Below are 24678 nucleotides of genomic sequence, written 5' to 3' on the forward strand. Positions count from 1 at the left end.
ACTTCCACCTCTTCAATATTTCCTATCTATTGCTGAAAGCCTCATCCATGATGTGGAGATGCCAGCGTTGGATTGGGGTGGGCACAGTAAGAAGTCTCACAACACTAGGTTAAAGCCCAACAGATTTATTTGGAATCACGAGCTTTCGGAGCACTGCTCCTTCATTACCTGATGAAGGAACAGCGCTCTGAAAGCTCATAATCCATGAGGGTGTGGACTGGACCTCGGTTTAATGTCTGTTCCAAAACATGGCATATCCAACATTTGATTTGATTTGATTTATTATTGTCACATGTATTAGTATACAGTGAAAAGTATTGTTTCCTACACGCTATACAGACAAAGCATACCGTTCACAGAGAAGGAAAGGAGAGTGCAGAATGTAGTGTTAGTCATAGCTAGGATGTGGAGAAAGATCAAGTTAGTGCAATGTAGGTCCATTCAAAAGTCTGATGGCAGCAGGGAAGAAGCTGTTCTTGAGTCGATTGGTACGTGACCTCAGACTTCTATATCAGTGCCAAAGCACTCTCTCAGCTGCGTACTGGAGCATCAGCCATGATTTTGTTAATGCTCAAGACTTGAACCCAGAACGTTGTGACTCAGGGAAAAGTGTGTTACCCATCCCTAACAACCCTTGAACTTGCTCGGTCCTTGCACAGGGCAATCTAAGAGTCAACCACATTTCTGTGGGTCTGGGGTCTTAAACCAGGCTAGGTAAGGACATTAGTCAACCAGTTTTTTTTAATGATGGTGATAACTGAGACAAGTTTTATATTCCAGATTTATTAACAGTGGCACAATGGTTAGCACTGCTGCCTCACAGCGCCAGGGACCCGGCTTCAATTCCAGCCTCAGGTCACTGTCTGTGTGGAGTTTGCACGTTCTCCCCGTGTCTGTGTGGGTTTCCTCTGAGTGTTCCACTTTTCTCCCATACCCCAAAGATGTGGAGGTTAGGTTGATTGGCCATGCTAAATTGATCCTAGTGTCAGGGGATTAGCAGAGGAAATATGTGGGATTACGGGAATAAGGCCTGGATGGGACTGTGATGGGTGCAGTCTCAATGGGCTGAATGGCCTGCTTTTACACTGTAAGGATTCTATGACTCGGGGATTTTCACAGTAACTTCATTGCAGTGTTAATGTAAAGCCTACTTGTGACAATAAATAAACTTTTAAAAGATGTGCTGGATTGGTTGATTGGCCATGCTAAATTGACCCTAGTGTTAAATTCTACCAGTTGCAATTTGAACCCATGTCCCCAGGGCATTAGCTCTGGATTAGTAGTATAGAGATACAACCAGCTCTCTTTCCCCCACATCTTTGAGAGCCTTCCAATCTGAATTTGAGCATGAACCTTGGGAATAATGGTCCTCTTCTTCTGTGTTTAGGAATGTTTACCTTTGAAGAACTTTCCTCTGTGAGTAAAGCCCCTCCATCCTTCCGGATCTTCAAGCCCTGGTGGGACACCTTCATGGACTATTTGGCGATCACCATGCTGATGATCGCGGTGTTTGGGGGCACCACCCAGATCTACAAAGACAAGACGGTGTGCCTGCCCATCATGGATGACCTCGGCGAGCGCAAGTACTCCAGCTTCGAGGCCAACTCGAGCAATGTGACCCACCGGGGGGCCACGTACCCGGACTCGGCCAGGCTGTCGCACTCGGAGGTGGTGTACGCCGTCACCGAGGGCAAGACCAACCTGGACATCCAGCAGTACCGCTTCGTCAACCGCGCCTGCTACTTCCACGCCGTGCCCTGGTTCCCCAAATACTTCTCCTACGTCATCCTGGTGCACACGGTGGCGCTGATGATCTGCAGCAACTTCTGGTTCCGCTACCCCAAGACCAGCTCCAAGATGGAGCACCTCATCTTCATCCTGGAGAAGTGCTTCGAGTCGCCGTGGACCTCGGACGTGCTGTCGCTGGCGGTCACCGAGCAGCAGAGCAGCGACACCAACGTGCGGCTGCAGGAGAAGCGCAAGAGCGCTCCGGCCCCCTTCAAGCCCGTGTCGCCGGGCATCCGAGACTCCAGCAAGGGGGCGACCCGCACCAACCCGGTCATCCAGCGGCAGAACGAGCTGCTGGACAAGAAGGACTGGGAGAGGGCCAAGGCGCTGTTCGAGAAGGTGAAGACGTTCAAGCTACACGTGGAGCAGGAGGACACCATCTACAGACTGTACGTGGGCCAGTTGTTGCTGAAAACTCTGCAGTGTTTCATTGTGCTGGGTTACTTCGCCGTCTTTGTCCAGGTGGTGACCTTCGATATCATCTGCCGGCCGGGCAGGGAGTCGGTGATTGGTTACGGGGTGTTTATTTGTACCTTCAGCATTGCCTTGTTGCTGAGGAGGTTGCTGCTGCTCTACCTCTGCCTGGTGGGCGTCTATGTCCTGCTGTGCATCCGCACCCTCATCTGGATCCTCCGCACCCCCCTCAAGCAGTACTCCTTCGAGAAGCGGGAGAACCAGCTCAGCGACATCCCCAACGTCAAGAACGACTTCGCCTTCCTGCTGCACCTGATCGACCAGTACGACCCCCTCTACTGCAAACACTTCTCCACCTTCCTGTCCGAGACCAGCGAGAGGAAACTCAAGCTGCTCAGCCTCAACAGCGACTGGACCCCGGAGAAGGTCCGCCAGCAACTCATCCGAGGCACCAAGGACCAACTGGAGCTCCACCTCTTCATGCTGACTGGCATCCCCGAGGCTGTCTATGATGTGACCGAGATCCAGTCTGTCAAGATGGAGCTGTGCAGGGGCATCAATATCAGCACCAAGGTCACCCAGCTTGTCCACCTGGAGGAACTGTCCATTGTCAACAGTGTTGTCACCATCAAGCCGGCCGCTTTGTTCTTCCTGAGCAACCAGTTACACTCCCTCTCGGTCACCTTTTCCAACGACGAGGAGATCCCCGACTGGATCGGCAAGCTGACCAAACTGAGGGCCCTCTACCTAATCGGGAATGTCAACGCCGACGACAAGAGGCTGGAGCTGGAATTCCTCAAGGAGCTTCGCTACCTGCGGATCCTGCAGATCAACAGCAACCTGCTGAAGATCCCATTCAATGTGCTGTACGTGGCGCCTCACCTGGTGGAGCTCTCCATCCTCAACAACAAGCACAAGCTGGAGATGATACACAACCTGGGCAGCATGCTCAACCTGGCCCGCCTGGACCTGCAGAACTGTGACCTGGAGACCATCCCACTTGGCATCTTCAGCCTCTCCAACCTGCAGGAGCTCAGCTTCCAGGGCAACGAGCTGTCCGCCATCGACGAAATCGAGAACCTGCGGCGTCTACGCAAGTTGTCCTCCCTGAATCTCAGCTTCAACAGAATCAAGTCCATCCCCGACTCCTTCAGTTTCATCAGCAACCTGGAGCACTTCAATGTGTCAAACAATCAGATCGAGACGCTGCCAAACAGCATGTTCACTGTGCAGAAGCTGCAACATCTGGACATGAGCTCCAACCACCTGGTGGCCATCCCCCCATCCATTAAATACCTCAAAAACCTTAAATACCTGGACTTGAGCTCCAACAAGTTGGAGACCTTGCCAGATGAGCTGTTCCAGTGTAAGAAGCTCAAAACTCTGAAGCTGAACAATAATCTACTCACATCCCTCAGTGGTAAGATCCAGCAATGCTCCCAACTTTCAAGACTGGAACTCAAAACCAACCCGCTGGATGAGCTCCCAGTGGAGATCACACACTGCAGCAAGTTGAAACAGAGTGGCCTGATCTTGGACGAATATTTGTTTGAGGCACTTCCTATGCAAATCAAAATAAGCATGAGTGCCAACCCTGAACCTCCTGCTGAGATCAGGCTAATAATGCCCAACAATATGTCACACCCTGACATGGAACATAATGTTTAGAATCAGGAATGTGATCAAACCAAAGATTCCTTAAACCCCGCCCCCCCCCCCAATAAACAGCTCGGAATTCTGGAAATGTCTCAGAATGCAAACTGGACTAAGATTAAAGATTACTGCATTTTATTATGTGTGAACAGAACATGCCCATCAGTGTGGTTGTGGCTGTCAAGTCTCGACTAATACAAAAAGTCAACAATTTTTATTTTCTGTATATTAAACAGCACGTGTGAAAGTATTATAAAACCACATGTACAAATCGGAACTCATTAATTTGCCATTGGTGAAAGCCTGAAATAAAATTATTCCTGGATCATTTTTGGTTATACAAGATCATCACACTTGAACCAATACAACAATCCTAATAAAATGAAAAATAAAACAAGTGTTTCCACTGGTTTTGGGCTATAATTTGCATTTAACCGCACATTTTAGATTATTTAAATTAGCATTAAGCTGTCCAGATTCCATACAAAGTGATGTCTGCTTTACAATGGTGTCACAACTATGAGATCAATCAGGATTCCGATCCTAACCTCACTCCTCAGGTGGGTGACATGAGACTCGTACAGGAAACACTCTTACAGCGAGTTGGGTTTCACGCTGTATCAGGCACAACTGCAGTGCAGCATTGCACTGGATTTAAGAGGTTAAAGGATTCATGCCACTGTTCTCAAAACATTTACAATTTAACAGACCCAGAGGAGAGTTCTGTGCAGCACTAATGTATAGAGATCATCATTAAGAAGGAAAAATGCCTTCTTTTTTGTGACTAGTATGGAACATTCTTTGTTCCAGTCCCTACTCAGGCCCCTTCCCTCATTTCCTTTTCCAATTCTTTGATGATTGTATTCGTGAAATTTCCTGCTTGCTCTGTCTCCCAACTGGAAAATTTCATTGACTTTGCTTCCAATTTCAAACCTTCCCTTGCTTTCAAGTGGTCTATCTCTGATTCTTCCCTTCCTTGGCTTCTCAGCCTGTCCTGAAAAATGGAGATGCCGGCGTTGGACTGGGGTAAACACCGTAAGAAGTCTCACAATACCAGGTTAAAGTCCAACAGGACTTGTGCTACCAAATAAACCTGTTGGACTTTAACCTGGTGTTGTGAGACTTCTTACTGAAAAATAGAGACAGTCAATATTCATTATAAACTCACTGACTCCCATAGCTGCCTCAACTACACTTCCTCACATCCTGATTCCTGTTAGGGTTCAATTCCATTGTGTTGAGTTTCTTTCTCTCTAACATGGGGAGATGAAGGCCTAGTGGTATTATCGCTCAACTATTAATCCAGAATCTCAGCTGATGTTCTGGAGTGCAGATGGTGGAATTTGAATTCAATAAAAAAATCTGGAATTAAGAATTGACTGATGACCATGAAGCCATTGTCAATTGTCGGAAAACTCCATCTGGTTCACTAATGTCATTTGGGGAAGGAAATCTGCTGTCCTTACCTGGTCTGGCCTACATGTGACTCCAGAGCCCACAGCAATGTGGTTGACTCTCAACTGCCCTTGGGCAACTAGGGATGGGCTATAAATGCTGGCCAGCCAGTGACACCCATATCCCAGAAATGAATGTTAAAAAAAACATCTGGACAAAGCAACCTTCCGCACTTGTGCTTTGTCCTCAGCTGAGAATTCCCACCATCGGCATTGCTGATGCCCTCAACAAGTCCATTCTATTTCATGCATTTCTCTCCACCCTTTCCTCATCTTTCCAGATCCACGATAGGGTTCCCATGTGCTCACCAGCCTCCATACTTAACAGATCATTCTCCGTCATTGCTATTGTTGTCTGGAAAATTAGACACTTTGACCAGTTTGCACTAAAACTCGTTTACCCAGGTGCTCTTACTGGTGAGACAAACAAAGGACAAGAGTTGATTCATGGTTATACTTAAATAAGCTTCATCTTTATTGCAATACTTTTGGTACCAAACTTCAACAAAACATCTTCATTAGTGAAACTTCTTTAACTTAACCGAACACTACTCTAGCACATTTATCTGAGACCTGGATACTACCCATGAGGTTGAACTGGCCAGGCTCGCTCCACTGGGTACAAATCTTGGTCTTGGGTATTTGCTGAGTTCCAAACTCAGGGTCTTCCACGTGGCGAAAGTTAGTCTCAGTCTCTGCCGATTCTTTGCTGGATCCTTGCTGCGCCTCTGCTGCCGACACCTGAGTATACGCTGGGGTGGCCTCCAGGTGTCTCTTCTTATCCCTACCATCTTTGTGCCTTTCTGGAAGGTTCTCTGGCTTCCAGCCAATTAGATTGGCAGGCACGGATCGCAGCACCTAATGGATTGCTGATTCCATATATGAAAGACAGCAGAGACCCCTAGGTGTCCAACCTTTTCCATATAAGATAACAGCAGTATTCCGAGGTGCTACAGAGTGTGGCCAGAACTGGGGAATACACAAATATTGTCCTTATTTGGTCAGGGCTGAGCACTTCTGGTTCCAGCTTCCAGGATGTCCAGACTTGCCCTTTCTCACCTCTGACCTGCCTTTGTGTGTGTGTATTATCCTTGGCCTGTCTGAATTCCCATCAGGTCTGGCTGCTTTTTAATGTAGATTGTCCACTTCTCTATCTGGCCTAGCTGTTCAGGCTGTGGGTCACTTGGCTATACCATGGATGCCACCATCAAATGCATCTTCCCCATCACTCCTGAAAGACTATTTCCTCCACATTATCCTGGTCCACTCCTCAATTACCTTGATAACTCCGCTTCTCCCCATGGGACCTTTCCATGCAAGCACAGGAGAGGCAACATCCATTCTTTCTCCTTCCATCTCCACACCATAGAATCCCTACAGAGCAGTACATATTTACCCTGCCAATCCCCTGACACTAGGGTCGACTCAGCATGGCCAATCAACCTAACCCGCACATCTTTGGAGTGTGGGAGGAAACTGGAGCACCCGGAGGAAATTCACGAAGACATGGGGAGAATGCGCAAACTCCACACAGACAGTGACCGAGGCTGGTATTGAACCCGGGTCCTTGGCGCTGTGAGCTGACAGTGCTAATCACCGTGCCACTGCGCCACCATCAATAGCTCCAGACATACTTTCCAGGCAAAGCAGTAATTTACTTGCACTTCTTTCCTATTCTGGAGTGGCACGGTGGCACAGTGGTTAGCACTGTTGCCTCACAGCGCCAGGGACCTGGGTTTGATTCCTGGCTTGGGTCACTGTCTGTGTGGAGTTTGCATGTTCTCCCTGTGTCTGCATGGGTTTCCTCCGGGTGCTCCAGTTTACTCCCACAGTCCAAAGATGTGCGGGTTAGGTGGATTGGCCACACTAAATTGCCCCTTAGTGTCAGAGCGACCAGCTAGGGTAAATATTTGGGGATGGGGCGTGGATGAGATTGTGGTCGGTGCAGATTCAATGGGCCAAATGGCCTCCTTCTGTGGGGATTCTATGATACTATTTAATATAATATATTTGCTGTTTACAATATGGTCTCCTCTATATTGGAGAGGCCAAATGCAGATGGGGTGACTGCTTTGTGGAACGTCTCTGTTCAGTCCATAAACATGACTCCAAGATTCCAGTCGCAGCTCATTTTAATTCTCTGCTGTGCTGCTGCTCTGTTTTGATCTGCTACAATGTTCCACTGAAGAGCTCAAAGAACAGCACCTCCTCTTTTAACTGAGCACTTTACAACCTTCCAGAACACAATGTTGAGTTCAACCATTTTAGATCTGGGTGCTCCGGTTTCCTCCCACATTCTGAAAGACGTGCTGGTTAGGTGCATTGACCCGAATAGGCGCCGGACTGTGGCGACTAGTAACTTCATTGCAGTGTTATTGTAAGCCTTACTTGTGACTAATAAATAAACTTTAACTTTTACTTTAAGATCGTAACTAAACTTTTAGTTAACTTTTTGTTTCATTTTTCTTTGCTGAAATGGGTGAAAAGGGCACCTTGGGAAATGAGTTTTGGTGCAAACTGGTCAAAGTGTCTAATTTTCCAGACAACAGAAATGGCAGAGAATGATCTGTTAAGTATGGAGGCTGGTGAGCACATGAGAACCCTATCGTGGATCTGGAAAGGTGGGGAAAGGATGGAGAGAAATGCATGAAATAAAATGGACTTGCTGAGGGCAGCCATGATGGTGGGAATTCTCCATTTTTTCACTCGCTCCTTTTTTATTTTCTTTATTTTGTGTTTGGACAGCAGCTGTTCAAGATCCTGCCATTCACGCCTCCTCTTGACACAGTGGGCTGAATTTTAATTTAGTTAAAAGTCTGGAAAACCACAGGGTCCCAAGTCCACAGTGTGTTGGAAACCATTACCTGACAAATAATTACTGTCCAGTTAAGGATGGCGGGGTGAGCCAATACGAAGTCTGCTGTTGTAGGTAAGGAACGTGGCATTGCCCTCACACTTAGTGTTCCAACTTTGATTCATCTCAACTAAGGTTTATGGGGTTCACCTGTTTGCAAAACCTCTCAGTCGTAAACCACACCAGGTTCTAGAGACGTAACAATATGACAAGAATGAACACTTTAAAAGGTGAATTCAGAAAGTTTATTAAATATTAAAAATGTAACAAGTCAGAAAGATTAAAAGCAACATGTCAATTAACAGCAATTAGCAGTAATTACTAGTAAGAGGACATTAACATTAACAATTGAACAGACTTCTTTCTCACCATCCTTCTCAGACCAGGACATGAAATAATGGCTCTGAAAATGTGGATAAAATGTAAAACCAAAACCTCTCTATGAATATCTGCCTCTCTCCACCTAAAATGTCTTCTTGAGCCCCTATTTTATACCTTAAAGATGTTAAAAGCCCACCTTAGGCAATTATTGGAAAATAATCAGTTGGCCTACAACTTGTCAATAATGAGAGTTAGCCAATTGGTCTTTAGCTAATTATGCATGTTTTCTTAGCTTTAAGACAATGTTTTCGCTTAAGCTATATAGAACATAGAACATTACAGCGCAGTACAGGCCCTTCGGCCCTCGATGTTGCGCCGACCAGTGGTACCAATCTAAAGCCCCTCTAATCTACACTATTCCAATATCATCCATATGTTTATCCAATAACCATTTGAATGCTCTTAAGGTTGACGAGTCCACTACTGCTGCAGGCAGGGCATTCCACGCCCTTACTACTCTCTGAGTAAAGAACCTACCTCTAACATCTGTCCTATATCTCTCACCCCTCAATTTAAAGCTATGTCCCCTCATGCTAGCCAACACCATCCGAGGAAAAAGGCTCTCACTATCCACCCTATCTAATTCTCTGATCATCTTGTATGTCTCTATTAAGTCACCTCTTAACCTTCTTCTCTCTAACATCAAGCCCCTCAGCCTTTCCTCATACGATTTTTCCATCATACCAGGCAACATTCTGGTAAATCTCCTCTGCACCCTTTCCAACACTTCCACATCTTTCCTATAATACGGCGACCAGAACTGTACGCAATACTCCAAATGCGGCTGCACCAGAGCTTTGTATCTCTTGAGTTAGCCTGAGCGTTGATCAATAATTGGTTAACACAGCTGTCTGTCATTTAAAGTTGAGGCATCTTGAATAGGGGCCTATTAATTCCATCCATCAAGGTAAATAAGTTATATTATCTTTTTCTTCCTTGTCCATCTGTGAAGGATGCATCTTATAATTCCCACGGCATTTTAAGAATCTGTCTTAATAATCAAGTATTAACAATGTGTTTATAGTTATGTTGCAGCTGTCCTAACATATTCATTAATAAATTACTTATTTTTGAATTTTCTCACAACTAAGGCTGTATATTTAACTAATCTGGCCGGTTTCCACAAATGCAGGTTTATTTTTTTTAAATAAAAGCAAATTACTGCGGGTGCTGGAATCTGAAACCAAAAGAGAAAACGCTGGAAAATCTCAGCAGGTCTGGCAGCGTCTGTAAGGAGAGAAAAGAGCTGACGTTTCGAGTCCAGATGACCCTTTGTTAAAGCTAAAAGGCATAGAAAGTGGGAGATATTTATACTGCAGGGGACTTGAAACATCTGTGGACAGCTATTAGCAGTCTTTTCCCCTGGTTTCTGTGGCTATGACTCATTCCCTCCCCCCTGCAGTATAAATATCTCCCACTTTCTTTGCCTTTTAGCTTTGACAAAGGGTCATCTGGACTCAAAACGTCAGCTCTTTTCTCTCCTCACCGATGCTGCCAGACCTGCTGAGATTTTCCAACGTTGTCTCTTTTATTTTCTTTAAATGGCTTTTGTTAATTTAGCACAAAATGCTTAATAACGTATTAATTTAGACTGCAAAATGATAGTCACACCAAAACTATTGATTTCAAAACTACCAACGCCAGATCATCCACAGCTGCAGGTCCAGCATTGTGGATCAGGAATCCCTTCACAGGGTGGGTTGTGGCTGTTTGCCATGGGCACCAGGGTAGTGGGGAGATTCTGGAGTTCTGAACCTTTGGTTTCTCAGCAGGAAGCTGCCTCCTTTCACTGGCTGCGTTTTGGCCACACTGTGGGACCTGCAAGCCAACTGGAAAATCCCATTCAGCATGGGACAGACCCCTTACTAGGCCTATTAACTATCTCCAGCCAAAACAGAAAATGCTGGAAAATCTCAGTAGGTCTGGCAGCATCTGTAAGGAGAGAAAACAGCCGATGTTTCGAGTCCAGATGGCCCTTTGTCAAAGCTAAACGGCATAGAAACTATCTTTTATATTTAGAAATATTTCGTTTATATTAACTATCTCAATTGACTACCTGCCACTTGCTGGTGGGTTCCAACCCAGCCTTCTCGAAAGTGGCTCGGGGGTGGGATGCTGTCTGCAAATTGGTGCGCCACTTCAAAGTTCTGGGCCAGTCCGCCTCTAATCCAGCTCCCGTTGGCCTTTCAGAAATCCTGCCAACCTTTACATGTCCCATTAGCACTCACTTTGGCCTTGCACCATAAAATCTTTTGCCTTTTAATCTCTCCTGCCCTCCATCCTATCTGAGATGTTCTCTTTTTTTGTCCTACTCCCAACTTCTCTCCTTTCACCTGCACAAAACCTATGACTTTTTCCAACTTTTCCCAGTTCCGATGAACGATCACAAAATGCCAACTCCGTTTTTCTCTCCACAGATGCTGCCAGATCTGCTGAGTATTTCCAGCATTTTTTTGTTTATATCTCAGATTTCCAGAATCTGCTTTTGTATTATATATGAGGCACTCCCTCACTTCAACAGTGCTATGGTCCACATGTTGGGTATCTGTAGTACATTCTGTTTCTCAGTAGTACAGCAAATGTATCCATTGCATCATTTAGGAACCTCTTTATGTCTGAAATTATTTAACACATCTGCTTTTTCAGTTGTACAAAGTCATATTTCAAAATAAGCAATTCCAAGCTTATTTTGTTAAAATAACAGCAGAGCTCCTAGGACCATAGAATCCAACAGTGCAGAAGGAGGCCATTCGGCCCATTGAGTCTGCACCGACCACAATCCCACCCAGGACCTATTCCCACAGCCCCATACATTTACCCTAGTTAGTCCCCCTGACACTAAGGGACAATTTAGCATAGCCAATCCACCTAACCCGCACATCTTTACACTGTGAGAGGAAACTGGAGCACCCGGAGGCAGACACGGGGAAAATGTGAAAACTCCACACAGACAGTGATCCAAGTCAGGAATCGAACCCGGGTCCCTGGCAGCAGTGCTAACCATTGTGCCGCTCCTGCACACTCATGTTACCATGTGCGTCTGGCCTGTCCATTTTAGACCACGGATTATCATTAATCAAATGCTTTCCACAGAGAAGTGGTCTAAATAAGAAAGTCCAAAAAGCAATATCTGCTTGATTGAGAGCAATTTTAACCACTTGTAAAATTTGGGTCAAGAAGAACCCATCACAAAACATCCCTCCCACTCTCCCCCCCTTCTCTTATGGTTTTTGGTACATTGGACACAATATTACACATTGAATTGGGATATTTGCAACTGCGAAGGGCATGTACGAAGCTCAAGACATCATATATTCGAGGAATAGATGACAGTCCAGCTCTGTGATAGGCCATACCTATCAGGTTTTGTGACTGAGTTTGACTGAATGTGGAGGAATTGGAATGTCGAAGACAATCAAAAGTTCAAAATTCGGCATCATCAATAGAAACATTCTAAATCTAACCATTTGCTAAGAACTCCATCAATATTTCTTAGGTGCTCAGTCAAGTTATAAAACAGTTTGAACATGTGCTATTCATTCTGCAATTTTAAATGATCTTACATTATCTTTGAGTTGTAAAAGACAAATTCTGATGTTTACTCGTAAAGCTATCCATTTACATTTAGTCCAGTCCAAACTCCTGTCTCGAGTAAGTAGAAATAATTGTTTCCGAACTAATTAAGCTCTCTTTATTAATCGGCCTCTACCTTTGAAGAATATTTTAATTCTGTATTCATGATTTGGTATTTTTATATGTAGCTAGTAAATAAGTTGTACAGCTTGTGTGTGATCAGTTACTGTGGGTTGGTTACCTTTACACATTTTTGCCTGTTTCTATTCATGCTATCACAGCTGCCTCTGCCCTGTTCTCACCGCAACATCCTTTTGATGCTTTCTGGCAAGAGTTATGGGGCAGGATTTTCTGTTGGGATTGGGATCCTGTCATCAGGACCATTCCGCATCCTGACCTCGCTCCTTTTGATTTGATATGGTTTATTATTGTTACATGAATTGGGATACAGTGAAAAGTATTGTTTCTTGCGTGCCATACAGACAAAACATACCATTCATAGAGTACATGGGGAGAAGGAAAGGAGAGGGTGCAGGATATAGTGTTACAGTCATAACTAGGGTGTAGAGAAAAATCAGCTTAATATAAGGCAGGTCCATTCAAAAGTCTGATGGCAGCAGGGAAGAAGCTGTTCTTGAGTCGGTTGGTACGTGATCTCAGACTTTTATATCTTTTTCCCAATGGAAGAAGCTAGAAGAGAGAATGTCCAGGATCCTTGATTATGCTGACTGCTTTTCCGAGGCAGCAGGAAGTGTAGATGGAGTCAATGGATGGGAGGCTTGTTCACGTGATGGACTGGCTTTGTTCACAACCCTTTGTAATTTCTTGTGGTCTTGGACAAAGCAGAAGCCATACCAAGCTGTGATACAACCAGAGAGAATGTTTTCCATGGCGCACCTGTAAAGGTTGGTGAGAGTTGTAGTGGACATGCCAAATTTCCTTAGCCTCCTGAGAAAGTAGAGGTGTTGGTAGGCTTTCTTAACTAAACCTTCGGCATGGGGAGACCAGGACAGGTTGTTGGTGATTTGGACACTTAGAAACGTGAAGCTCTCGACCATTTCAACGTCGTCTTTGTTGATGTAGACAGGGATGTGTCCTGAAGTCGATGACTATCTCCTTCATTTTACTGACATTGAGGGAGTGATTATTGTCGTCGTAATAAGGGGAGAAGCAGTCATGAGTTGTGATTTCTCTGGGGGATGGTCCTAATTGGCTGGAAGATATTTTGAGGTCAATTAATGGCGGCAGTGGTGGGATGCTGGAAGTCTGAACCTGATTGAAAGAGAGACACTAGGCATTATTGTGGCAGCCATCCTGCACTGCAATGGAAGACAGGAGCAGGAGAGGCAGAGGCCAGGAACCTGTGACAGGGTGGCACTAGGATTGAGTAATGCTGGCTTTCAAGTAATGCTGGAGGCTGTGTGGGCAGGGCAAGTGGTCTACTTGCCGGAGAGTGGCAGGAAAGGTTCACCAACCAAACCCAACAGGTCTGGCTGGAGGTGGCAAAGCGGGTGAGCAGCTGCAGTGATTTTGATTTGATTTGATTTATTATTCTCACATGTATTAACATACAGTGAAAAGTATTGTTTCTTGGGCGCTATACAGACAAAACATACTGTTCATAAAGAAGGAAACGAGAGAGTGCAGAATGTAGTGTTACAGTCATAGCTAGGGTGTAGAGAAAGATCAACTTAATACAAGGTAGGTCCATTCAAAAGTCTGACAGCGGCAGGGAAGAAGCTGTTTTTTAGTCGGTTGGTACGTGACCTCAGATTTTTGTATCTTTTTCCCGAAGGAAGAAGGTGGAAGAGAGAATATCTGGGGTGTGTGGGGTCCTTAATTATGCTGGTTGCTTTGCCGGGGCAGCGGGAAGTGTAGACAGAGTCAATGGATGGGAGGCTGGTTTGCGTGATGGATTAGGCTGCATTCACGACCGTTTGTAGTTCCTTGTGGTCTTGGGCAGAGCAAGAGCCATACCAAGCTATGATACAACCAGAAAGAATGCTTTCTATGGTGCATCTGTAAAAGTTGGTGAGAGTCGTAGCTGACATGCCAAATTTCCTTAGCCTTCTGAGAAAGTAGAGGCATTGGTGGGCTTTCTTAACTATAGTGTCGGCATGGGGGGACCAAGACAGGTTGTTGGTGATCTGGACACCTAAAAACTTGAAGCTCTCGACTCTTTCTACTTCATCCCCGTTGATGCAGACAGGGGCATGTTCTCCTTGATGCTTCCTGAAGTCGATGGCAACCTTCTTTGTTTTGTTGATATTGAGGGAGAGATTATTGTTGCCGCACCAGTTCACCAGATTCGCTATCTCATTCCTGTACTCTGTCTTGTCATTGTTTGAGACCTGACCCACTATGGGTGGTGTTGCAAGGACATTGGTGCATTCCCCAGGAGCCACTTATCAGTCAATGACAGGTTGGATTATTTCAGTAGAGGAGTAACCAGTAGAAGAGTTCTGAATAGTATAAAAAAAACTGCAATTATCAGCAAAGATCAATACTCCTGACCTTGTGATGGAAGGATGGTCACTCTTCTGAGGAACTCCTGCAGTGATGTTCGGGAATTGAGAGAATTGACCTCCAATGACTCCAACCTTTGTGTTAGGTATGAGTACAATCAGTGGAGTGTTTCCCCTGATTTCAATTGATCTCAATTCAACTGATCTCAATTTTGCTAGGCTTGGTCAACTGATGCCTTGGTGTGAAGGGCAGTCATTCTCAATGCAACTCTCAAATTCAGTTCTTTTGTCCATGTTCGGACCAAGGCTGTAAAGTGATCTGAAGCCAAATGGCCCTGGCTGCCTCCAACCTGAACATTGGTGAGCAGATGTTTGATGAGCAAGTGTTAGTTGATAGCATTGTTGACGATATCTTCCATCATTTTTCTGATGATTGAAAGCAGACTGAAGGATGGGTAATTGGCTGAATTGGATTTATCCTGCTTTTTGTGGAAAGGGCATACCTGGACAATTTTCCAGATTATCGGATAGATGCCAGATTTGAATCTCAAGAATTCCGTAGGACTTTAGGAAATACATTTTCAAAAGAGCTTGAAGTACACGATAAAGGAACAAATGCTAAAATCTTTCATTATCTGAGACAAAAAATGATTCCTTTCATAAGAAACATGAACAATGGAAACACTCCATTGCAATTTAAAACCCGGCTTTTCAATTGTAGCACATTCTGAAACTTTATGATGACATAATTATGATGACTAAATCTTAAAGCTAACCATTAGAACCATAGAATCCCTACAGTGCAGAAGGAGGTCATTTGGCCCATCAAGTCTGCACCGATTCCACCCATGTCCTATTCCCATAACCCCACATATTTACCCTGCGAATACCCCTGACACTAGAGTCAATTTAGCATGGCCAATAACCTAACCCGAACCTCCTTGGACTGTGGGAGGAAACCGGAGCACCCAGAGTAAACCCACGCAGACACAGGGACAATGTGCAAACTCCACACAGACAATGACCCGAGGTCAGAATTGAACCCAAGTCCCTGGTGCTGTGAGGCAGCAGTGCTAACCACGATAGATTAATGAGTAGAATACTGATTTCCTTCAGTTCCTCCCTCTCACGAAACTGTGTTCCCCAACATTTCTGGTATATCCTTTTTGTCCTGCTTTGTGAAGACAGAACCAAAGTATGTATTTAGTTGGTCAGCCATTTTTTTGTTCCCCATTATAAATTGCCCTGTTTCTAACTGTAACCAATCTTTTCCTCTTCACATATCGACAGAAGCTCTTGCAGTCAGTTTCCATATTCCCTGCAAGCCAAGTTTGGAACAGTTATGCAGGGGATGCAGCTAGTTCTAGAGCACAGGTATTCAGTGCTACTGCTGTCATCTTGCCATCCCCTAAAGCTTTTGCTGTATCCGGCATCTTCAGCCAATTGTTGGTGTGTGGAGTGAATGAAATCGGCTGAGGATTGGCAGCAGTGATGTTGGGGACCTCTGCAGGAGGCTGAGATGGATCATCCACTCAGCATTTCTTGCTGAAGATGATTGTAAATGCTTCAGCTTGATCTTTTGCAATGATGTGCTAGCCTCCTCCATCACTGAGAATGGGGAGGTTTGTGTCACCTCCTCCTCCAGTTTGTTGTTTAATTGTTCACCACCATTCACGCCTAGATGTGATAAGACTGCAGAACTTTAATCCTACCTGTTGGTTGTGGGTCACTCTGTCTATAAAATGCTGCTTTCACTAATTAGCATGTTGTAATCCTATGTTGTAGTTTTGCTAGATCTAATTTTTAGTTATGCATGACGCTGCTCCTGGCATACGCTCCTACACTCCTCATTGAACCAGGGTTGGGCCCCTGGCTTGACAGTGATGGTGAAGTGAAGGACGTGCCAAGCCATGAGTTAAGGAAGCAGCACGTTCTAGATGCCGAGATTTGAACTGCTAAGTCTTTCCCGAATCTATTCCATACAACGCAATGGAGGGTGTCCTTAGTGTGAGGATGGATTTTACTCCAAGATGCCTGCAACGTGGTCATTCCTACCATTTCCGTCACTAGCAGATGCATGTGTTACAGGTAGATTGGTGAGGATCATAGGCTCATAGACTCCCTACAGTGCAGAAGGAGACCATTCAGCCCATCAAGCCTGCACCGGCAACAATCCCACCCAGTCCCTATCCCCATAACCCCCAAGTATCTACTCTGCTAATCCCCCTAACACTAAGGGGCAATTTACCCTGGCCAATCAACCTAACCCACACATCTTTGGACTGTGGGAGGAAACTGAAGCACCCGGAGAAAACCCACACAGACACGGGGAGAATGTGCAAACTCCACACAGTCACCTGAGGCCGGAATTGAACCCGATTCCCTGGCGCTGTGAGGCAGCAGTGCTAGCCAGTGTGTCACCGTGCTGCCTGCAGTCAAGTAGATTTTCTTTCTTGTTGGTTCACCCACTACCTGCAGAGGTCCAATCTGGCAAATACATATTTCAAGACTCAGCTAGTTACGGTGTTACCCAGCCACTCTTGGTGATCGACGCTGAAATCCCTCCGAGAGTATATTCTGTGCTCTTGCTTTTTCCATGAATGGCATGGGGGCACAGTAGTTAGCACTGCTGCCTCACAGCGCCAGGGACCTGGGCTCAATTCCAGCCTTGGGTCACTGTCTGTGTGGAGCTTGCACATTCTCCCCGTGTTTGCCTGGGTTTCCTCCGGGTGCTCCGGTTTCCTCCTGCAGTCCAAAGATGTGCGGGTTAGGTAGATTGGCCATGCTAAGATTCCCCTTAGTGTCCCAAGATGTGTAGGTTAGATGGATTAGCCATGATAAATGTGTGGGGTTTTGGGGATAGGGCAGAGGAGAGGTAAGATAAGATAGGCAGGTAAGATAGTCTGTAGGAGAGTTGGCGCAGACTCAATGGGCTGTAGGAATTCTAACACGGAGGAGTATTGGTTCATCAGCTGAATGAGGGCAATAGGTGGCAATCAGCTGGATATTTCCCTGTCCATGTTTGAACTGATGTCATGAGAATTCAACAGGTTTGGAGTCATTGTTGATGTCTCCTCCTGACTGTATATCACTGTGGTGCCTCTGGTGGGTATAGTGTTGGAGGAGTCTGGCACATTGGCTGTAAGATGTGATTCAATGAGTATCAGGATATTGGTTGAATTGGATTTCTTTTGCTTTATGTGGACAGGGCATAGTTGTACAATTCACATTATCGGATAAATGCCAACTCTTTTGGACAGCTGTCCAAATTTTGGTACAAGTTCACAGATAGTACTGAGGCAGATATTCCAAGATCAACCGGACAGTGTGTGAATTTGTCTTTAAGTGCCCTACACTGGAAAGTCTGTCCTGTTTTAATCTTATTAAACCTTTCTGCAGCAAACCTTTCTGTGGCTTGCCAGGCAACTTCAGGGGCAGTCAACCACACGGCTGTGGATCACATATAGATTAGATTTGAGTTTGATTTGATTAAATTTGATTTGATTTATTATTGTCACATGTATTGGGATACAGTGAAAAGTATTGTTTCTTGCACGCTATTCAGACAAAGCATACCATTCATAGAGAAGGAAAGAGAGGGTGCAGAATGTAATTTATAGTCATAGCTAGGGTGTAGAGAAAGATTAATTTAATATAAAGTAGATCCATTCAAAAGTCTGATGGCAGCAGGGAAGAAGCTGTTCTTGAGTCAGTTGGTACGTGACCTCAGGGTTTCGTATCTTTTTCCCAATGGAAGAAGGTGGAAGAGAGAATGTCCGGGGTGCATGGGTTATAATTATGATTCTACTGGTTGCTTTTCCGAGACAGTGGGAAATGTAGTCAGAAACAATGGGTGGGAGGCTGGTTTGCGTGGAGGACTGGACTTCGTTCACAACCCTTCGTAGTTTTTTGCGGTCTTGGACAGAGCAGGAGCCATACCAAGCTGTGAAACAATCAGAAAGGATGCTTTCTATGGTGTATCTGTAAAAGTTGGTGAGAGCTGTAGCGGACATGCCAAATTTCCTTAGCCTCCTGAGAAAGTAAAGGCATTGGTGGGCTTTCATAACTATGGGAGATTTACTTCCGGTGGAAGATCAGTGATGATGTGGAGATGCCGGCGTTGAACTGGGGTAAGCACAGATGTGATAATCTTCTTACTGAAGATTAGTGATCCAGATCAGTTTTTATGAAATTCCAATAATTTCATGATCATCATTATTCCTGAGTCTAATTTGTTAGTTTCACGTTTATTAATTAATTTAACTTAGAATCCCGAGCTGCTAGGTTGGTGGGATTTGAATTTATACCTCTGGATTACTAGTCCAGTCACATCTTCACAATGCAACTCTTCCTCTAAGTGTCTATAAAATGTAGTTTTCAAATGTCATTTTAAATTTTTGCATTTATTTCAGGTATGTTTTCGATCGGTGATGTTTCAATTTTGGAGGACAATAAGCAACCTGCCTACAAGGTCTTCAAGCCTTGGTGGGACACTTTCATGGATTATCTGACCATTATCATGTTGTTTTTGGCTATCTTTGGCTGCAGCATACAGCTTTACATGGATGAGACTTTCTGTTTGCCACATCCCAATAAAGATGGAAAGGCACCCGATGAGATAGGTTCAGCCTTGCATAAAACTTCAAGAATATCCGATGACAGTACCAATCCGGAAGCACGTATGAATCCAAATGCACAGCCTTCTGTCCGCCAAGGGAGGGCTACAAAGTTATACGTTTGGCAGTACTGGTATGTCAATCAAATGTGTTATAGTCAAATTCCATGGTTTACCAGGTTCTTCTCTTATCTAATTCTATTCCACACAGTGGTCCTGATTATCTGCAGTAACTTCTGTTTCACATATCCGAAAACAAGCTCCAAATTGCAACAGTTCCTTGACATCCTTCAAAAGTGTTTTCAGTCACCTTGGACATCCAAAGCACTATCAACAGCAGTGTGTGTAGATGCCAGTGAACGGGAAGAAGCCTTGGCATCACAGAAGGCCTCTGACGATGACAGCGACAACATCAGCATTAAAGAAGATACATCAAATGTGAAACTCGCCACACGCATTCACTCAAACGTGACAGTGTCTGGCTCAACTATGGACAAAAAGGATGCAGAACAGGCCAAAGCTTTGTTTGAGAAAGTAAGGAGATTCAGACTCCATGTTGAAGAGAAAGATACCATCTACAAATTATATATTGGCCAAACGTTGTTCAAAACAATACACTGCTTAATTATTATTGGTTACTTTCCAGCCTATATCTATGTTGTTAACTTTAATAATGTATGTGAACCTAATGCACTAAAATTGGTTATTTACAAGACTTTCGATTGTACTTATAGCACTGCTCGCTTTGTTGGGAAAATGGCTCTGCTATATTTGGGTTTAGTGATTATCTATTGGATACTCTGCGTCCACACAATATGTTGGGTCTTCAGGAAATCTCTCAAAATATATTCATTTGAGAAACGAGGTGAGAGCCAGTTCACTGATATCCCTGAGGTGACAAATGACTTTGCCTTCTTGTTGCATTTGATTGATCAGTATGACACCCTATATTGCAAGCGTCTTACCGTCTTCCTCTCAGAGGTAAGTGAGAAAAAATTAAAATTATTAAGTTTAAATAATGATTGGACAGTGGAGAAGGTGAAGCAACATTTGAAAAAGACTAAGAAGGATCAGTATGAGTTGTACCTCTTCATGCTATCAGGGATTCCTGAATCGGTCTACGAAGTTACCGACCTGCAGGTCTTAAGGCTGGAGCTTTGTAGTAATGTTAAAATATCCAACAAAATAACCCAACTGGAGCACTTGGAAGAAATCTGGCTCTCGCATTGTGTGACCGAAGTTACCCCATCAGCTCTAATGTGGTTGAGGAATCAGCTGAAGAAAGTGGGAGTTAAATTTGTGAGTCGTGACGAAATCCCAGATTGGGTCTACAAATTGATCCAGCTCAAGGAGCTGTACCTCACTGGAAAGCTGGCCTTTGAGAAAAAAGGTTTGGAACTGGAACCCATGAAGGGTCTCCGCTCTCTGAAGGTCCTTTACCTCAAAACAAGTCTCTCTAAGATACCTTCGACTATCATTGACGTTGCATTCCACCTGCTCAAGCTTTGCATTCATAATGATAAGACCAAGCTCTCGGGATTGAGTATCTTAAAGAAAATGGTAAATCTGACTCAAATTGAACTTCACAACTGTGAATTGGATAAAATCCCGACTGCCACTTACGCCTTATCCAAACTTCAAGTCTTGGACCTTAAAGGCAACAATCTTACCAAGATTGAAGATATTGTCAACTTGCAATTCCTGCAGAAGTTAACCTGTTTGAAGTTCTGGTTTAACATGATCAAGACCATTCCTTCAACTATCAATTTAATCAAGAAGCTTGAATATCTTTACTTGTCAAACAACCTGATTGAGGTATTACCAAAAGTCCTTTTCACTATTGATAAGCTGCATTACTTGGATATACACCACAACAACATTTCTGTAATTCCCACAGATATCGGAAATCTGAAAAACTTGTACTATTTGGATTTAAGTTACAATAAAATAGAAACGCTGCCAGAACAGCTTTTCAAATGTAACAAGCTCATGACGCTCAAACTAAACAGCAACCTGATCTCGTCCATCAGCGGAAAGGTCTCCAAGCTCAGCCAATTATCCCAGCTGGAACTCCAAGGAAACAACCTGGAAAAACTCCCCCTGGAAATAGGGCAATGCCCTATGCTAAAGCTTAATGGACTTCTCATAGAACTGTATGTTATTGAGTCACTTCCTTTAGAAATAAGGGAAAAGATGGGTGGCAATTAGATCGAAAAGCGTCAGATATCAACAGCTTAGTTCCAAAGATGTCGATGTTTGGTGAAAACGACGCTGGGTGTAAGGAAGAAAGCAACCGATTGGAACTAAATGAATCAAATGACCTAGATAGATTTTGAATAAAGCTTCTCATATGACATAATATTCTTACATTTTAATGGTTATACTTTATTAGTTAAGCCTTCTTTTCACTGAGATTTATGCTGGCTCAAATGTAGCACCAACATTACCTGCCATTTGTTCATAGAATCAGATTCATAGAATCATAGAATCCCAGCAGTGCACAAGGAGGCCATTTGCCCATCGAGTCTGTACCAACTGCAATCCCACCCAGGCCCTATTCCTGTCACCCCCACATATTTACCCTGCTAATCCCCCTGACATTAGGGTCAATTCAGCATGGCCAATCAACCTAACCCGCACATCTTTGGACTGTGGGAGCAAACCGGAGCACCCGGAGGAAACCCACGCAGACACGGGGAGAAAGTGCAACCTCCACGCAGACCCGAGGCTGGAATTGAACCCCGGTCCCTGGTGCTGTGAGGCAGCAGTGCTAACTACTGATTTCCAGGAATGTTCAGAGTTTTGTTTACATTTCTATCTTTATCTGGCTATCTTGTTGCTTTACCTTTAAGTTTTGAATATCAACTGCGGGCCTACAAGAATGATATGGGGATCTGGTGGGGTGGGGGGGATCGGTAATTAGGGATTAAGTTACTTCAATAATAAGAGGACATAATGAGGGGGAAGCAGGAAGCGAAAACATTTTGGATAAATAGAACAGGATTTAAAATTGTATTGGGAGCTGTGTCTAAGCCCCTTGTAGTAACTATGATGTGGCAGTGTGCACAAATGCAGAGATGAGATAAGCATGTAACAAAATTTAGTCATTTTAATGGAAGATTTTAACTAATTGGAATAAGCAGAAAGGTGGCAAATTTCTTGACTGTTTCAAGATTGTTTTCTGCAACAATGGCCGGAATTCGGGGGGGGGGCGACTGTGTAAAGGTCCATTGCCCTCGGGCGGGATTCTCCGGTTTTGAGGCGAGCGCGGCCGGAGAATCCCGTATATAGAATTTTTATAGAAACCCTACAGTGCAGAAGGAGGCCATTCGGCCCATCGAGTCTGCACCGACCACAATCCCACCCAGGCTCTACCCCCACATATTTACCCGCTAATCCCTCTAACCTACGCATCTCAGGACTCTAAGGGGCAATTTTTAACCTGGCCAATCAACCTAACCCGCACATCTTTGGACTGTGGGAGGAAACCGGAGCACCCGGAGGAAACCCACGCAGACACGAGGAGAATGTGCAAACTCCACACAGACAGTGACCCAAGCCGGGAATCGAACCCGGGACCCTGGAGCTGTGAAGCAGCAGTGCTAACCACTGTGCTACCGTGCCGCCCATATCCTAAAGAAGCAGGCCTTAGTGCATTTAGTAATGAATAATGAGCCACATTGAGTAAACAACCTTAACTGTGTGTGAACGTTTATCTATTAGTAATCATAATTTGATCAAGTTCGATGTTGCATTTGAAAGGGAGAAATGTGAAGCAGCTTCTAAAGTTCCAGATTATGTAAACCTGACTTCGATGCAATGAGACTGTGATTGTGCAAAGAACACTGGGCCCATCTGTTAATGGCTCAGTTGGCACAAGATCAGAGGAAGGTGTTCAAAAAAAAACCAACTTCACACAATACAGAACCATTTTATACCCCGAAGGGACAAGAGTGCTACTTTTCCCCACAAAGAAGCAGTCATGCTTGACAAGAGGTGAGAGACAATGTACAAAAACACACAAAACATCCCAGAATGCAAAAAAAAGGCACAGATCCTAGCCACTGGGGGAGGTACAAATTACAACAAAACAGAGAGTAAGTGCTACAAAAAGGAATGTGAAAAGAAACTTGCAAAGATATCAAAATCAAAGCATTCTTTTTAGTGATTTCAATAGGGAAACAGGCATGGTCAGGAACAATGTGGGTTGATAAGTGATATGGGAAATAAAAATAAGTCCAAAGATGTGCAGGTTAGGTGGATCGGCCATGCTAAATTACCCGTTAGCGTCCAAAATTGTGTAGGTTAGGTGAATTAGCCATGGGAAATGTGCAGGGCTACGGAGATAGGCAGGAGGGGTGGTGGATCTGGGTAAGATGTTGTTTCGGAGAGTTGATGCAGACTCGATCGGCCGAATGGCCTCCTTCTGCACTGTAGGTATTCTATGGTTCTAAATAATAGACAGATTGAACATAGAACATAGAACAGTACAGCACAGAACAGGCCCTTCGGCCTACGATGTTGTGCCGAGCTTAATCTGAAACCAAGATCAAGCGATCCCACTCCCTATCATCCTGGTGTGCTCCATGTGCCTATCCAATAACCGCTTAAATGTTCCTAAAGTGTCTGACTGCACTATCACTGCAGGCAGTCCATTCCACACCCCAACCACTCTCTGAGTAAAGAACCTACCTCGGACATCCTTCCTATATCTCCCACCATGAACCCTATAGTTATGCCCCCTTGTAATAGCTCCATCCACCCGAGGAAATAGTCTTTGAACGTTCACTCTATCTATCCCCTTCATCATTTTATAAACCTCTATTAAGTCTCCCCTCAACCTCCTCCGCTCCAGAGAGAACAGCCCTAGCTCCCTCAACCTTTCCTCAAACCTTTTAGAGTATAAAAGTTGGGGTCTGATGTTGCAGATGCATAGAACGTTGGTTCGGCCGCATTTGGAATACTGCGTCCAGTTCTGGTCGCTACACGACCAGAAGGACGTGGAGGCTTTGGAGAGAGTACAGAGGAGGTTTACCAGGATGTTGCCTGGTATGGAGGGGCTTAGTTATGAGGAGAGATTGGGTAAACTGGGGTTGTTCTCCCTGGAAAGACGGAGGATGAGGGGAGACTTAATAGAGGTGTATAAAATTATGAAAGGCATAGATAGGGTGAACGGTGGGAAGCTTTTCCCCAGGTTGGTGGTGACGTTCACGAGGGGTCATAGGTTCAAGGTGAAGTGGGGGAGGTTTAACACAGATATCAGAAGGACATATTTTACACAGAGGGTGGTGGGGGCCTGGAATGCACTGCCAGGCAAGGTGGTGGAGGCGGACACACTGGGAACGTTTAAGACTTATCTAAATAGCCATATGAACGGAGTGGGAATGGAGGGATACAAAAGAATGGTCTAGTTTGGACCAGGGAGCGGCACGGGCTTGGAGGGCCGAAGGGCCTGTTCCTGTGCTGTATTGTTCTTTGTTT

The 24678-nt window shown here is 44.6% G+C and overlaps 2 protein-coding genes across 2 annotated transcripts; both read left to right on the forward strand.

Annotated features, from left to right (window-relative positions):
• Positions 1-1347: 1347 nt before the first annotated feature.
• Positions 1348-3913, forward strand: LOC144503051 (volume-regulated anion channel subunit LRRC8D-like). The gene has a single exon (XM_078227554.1). It carries the CDS (start codon positions 1348-1350, stop codon positions 3868-3870), a length of 2523 nt encoding a protein of 840 aa, XP_078083680.1. The 3' UTR covers positions 3871-3913.
• Positions 3914-19143: 15230 nt separating this feature from the next.
• On the forward strand, positions 19144-21405 carry LOC144503052 (volume-regulated anion channel subunit LRRC8D-like). Its single transcript, XM_078227555.1, has one exon. It carries the CDS (start codon positions 19144-19146, stop codon positions 21403-21405), a length of 2262 nt encoding a protein of 753 aa, XP_078083681.1.
• The last annotated feature ends 3273 nt before the right edge of the window (positions 21406-24678 follow it).

This window comes from Mustelus asterias, chromosome 13 (genome assembly GCF_964213995.1).
Source record: "Mustelus asterias chromosome 13, sMusAst1.hap1.1, whole genome shotgun sequence".
NCBI lineage: Eukaryota > Metazoa > Chordata > Chondrichthyes > Carcharhiniformes > Triakidae > Mustelus > Mustelus asterias.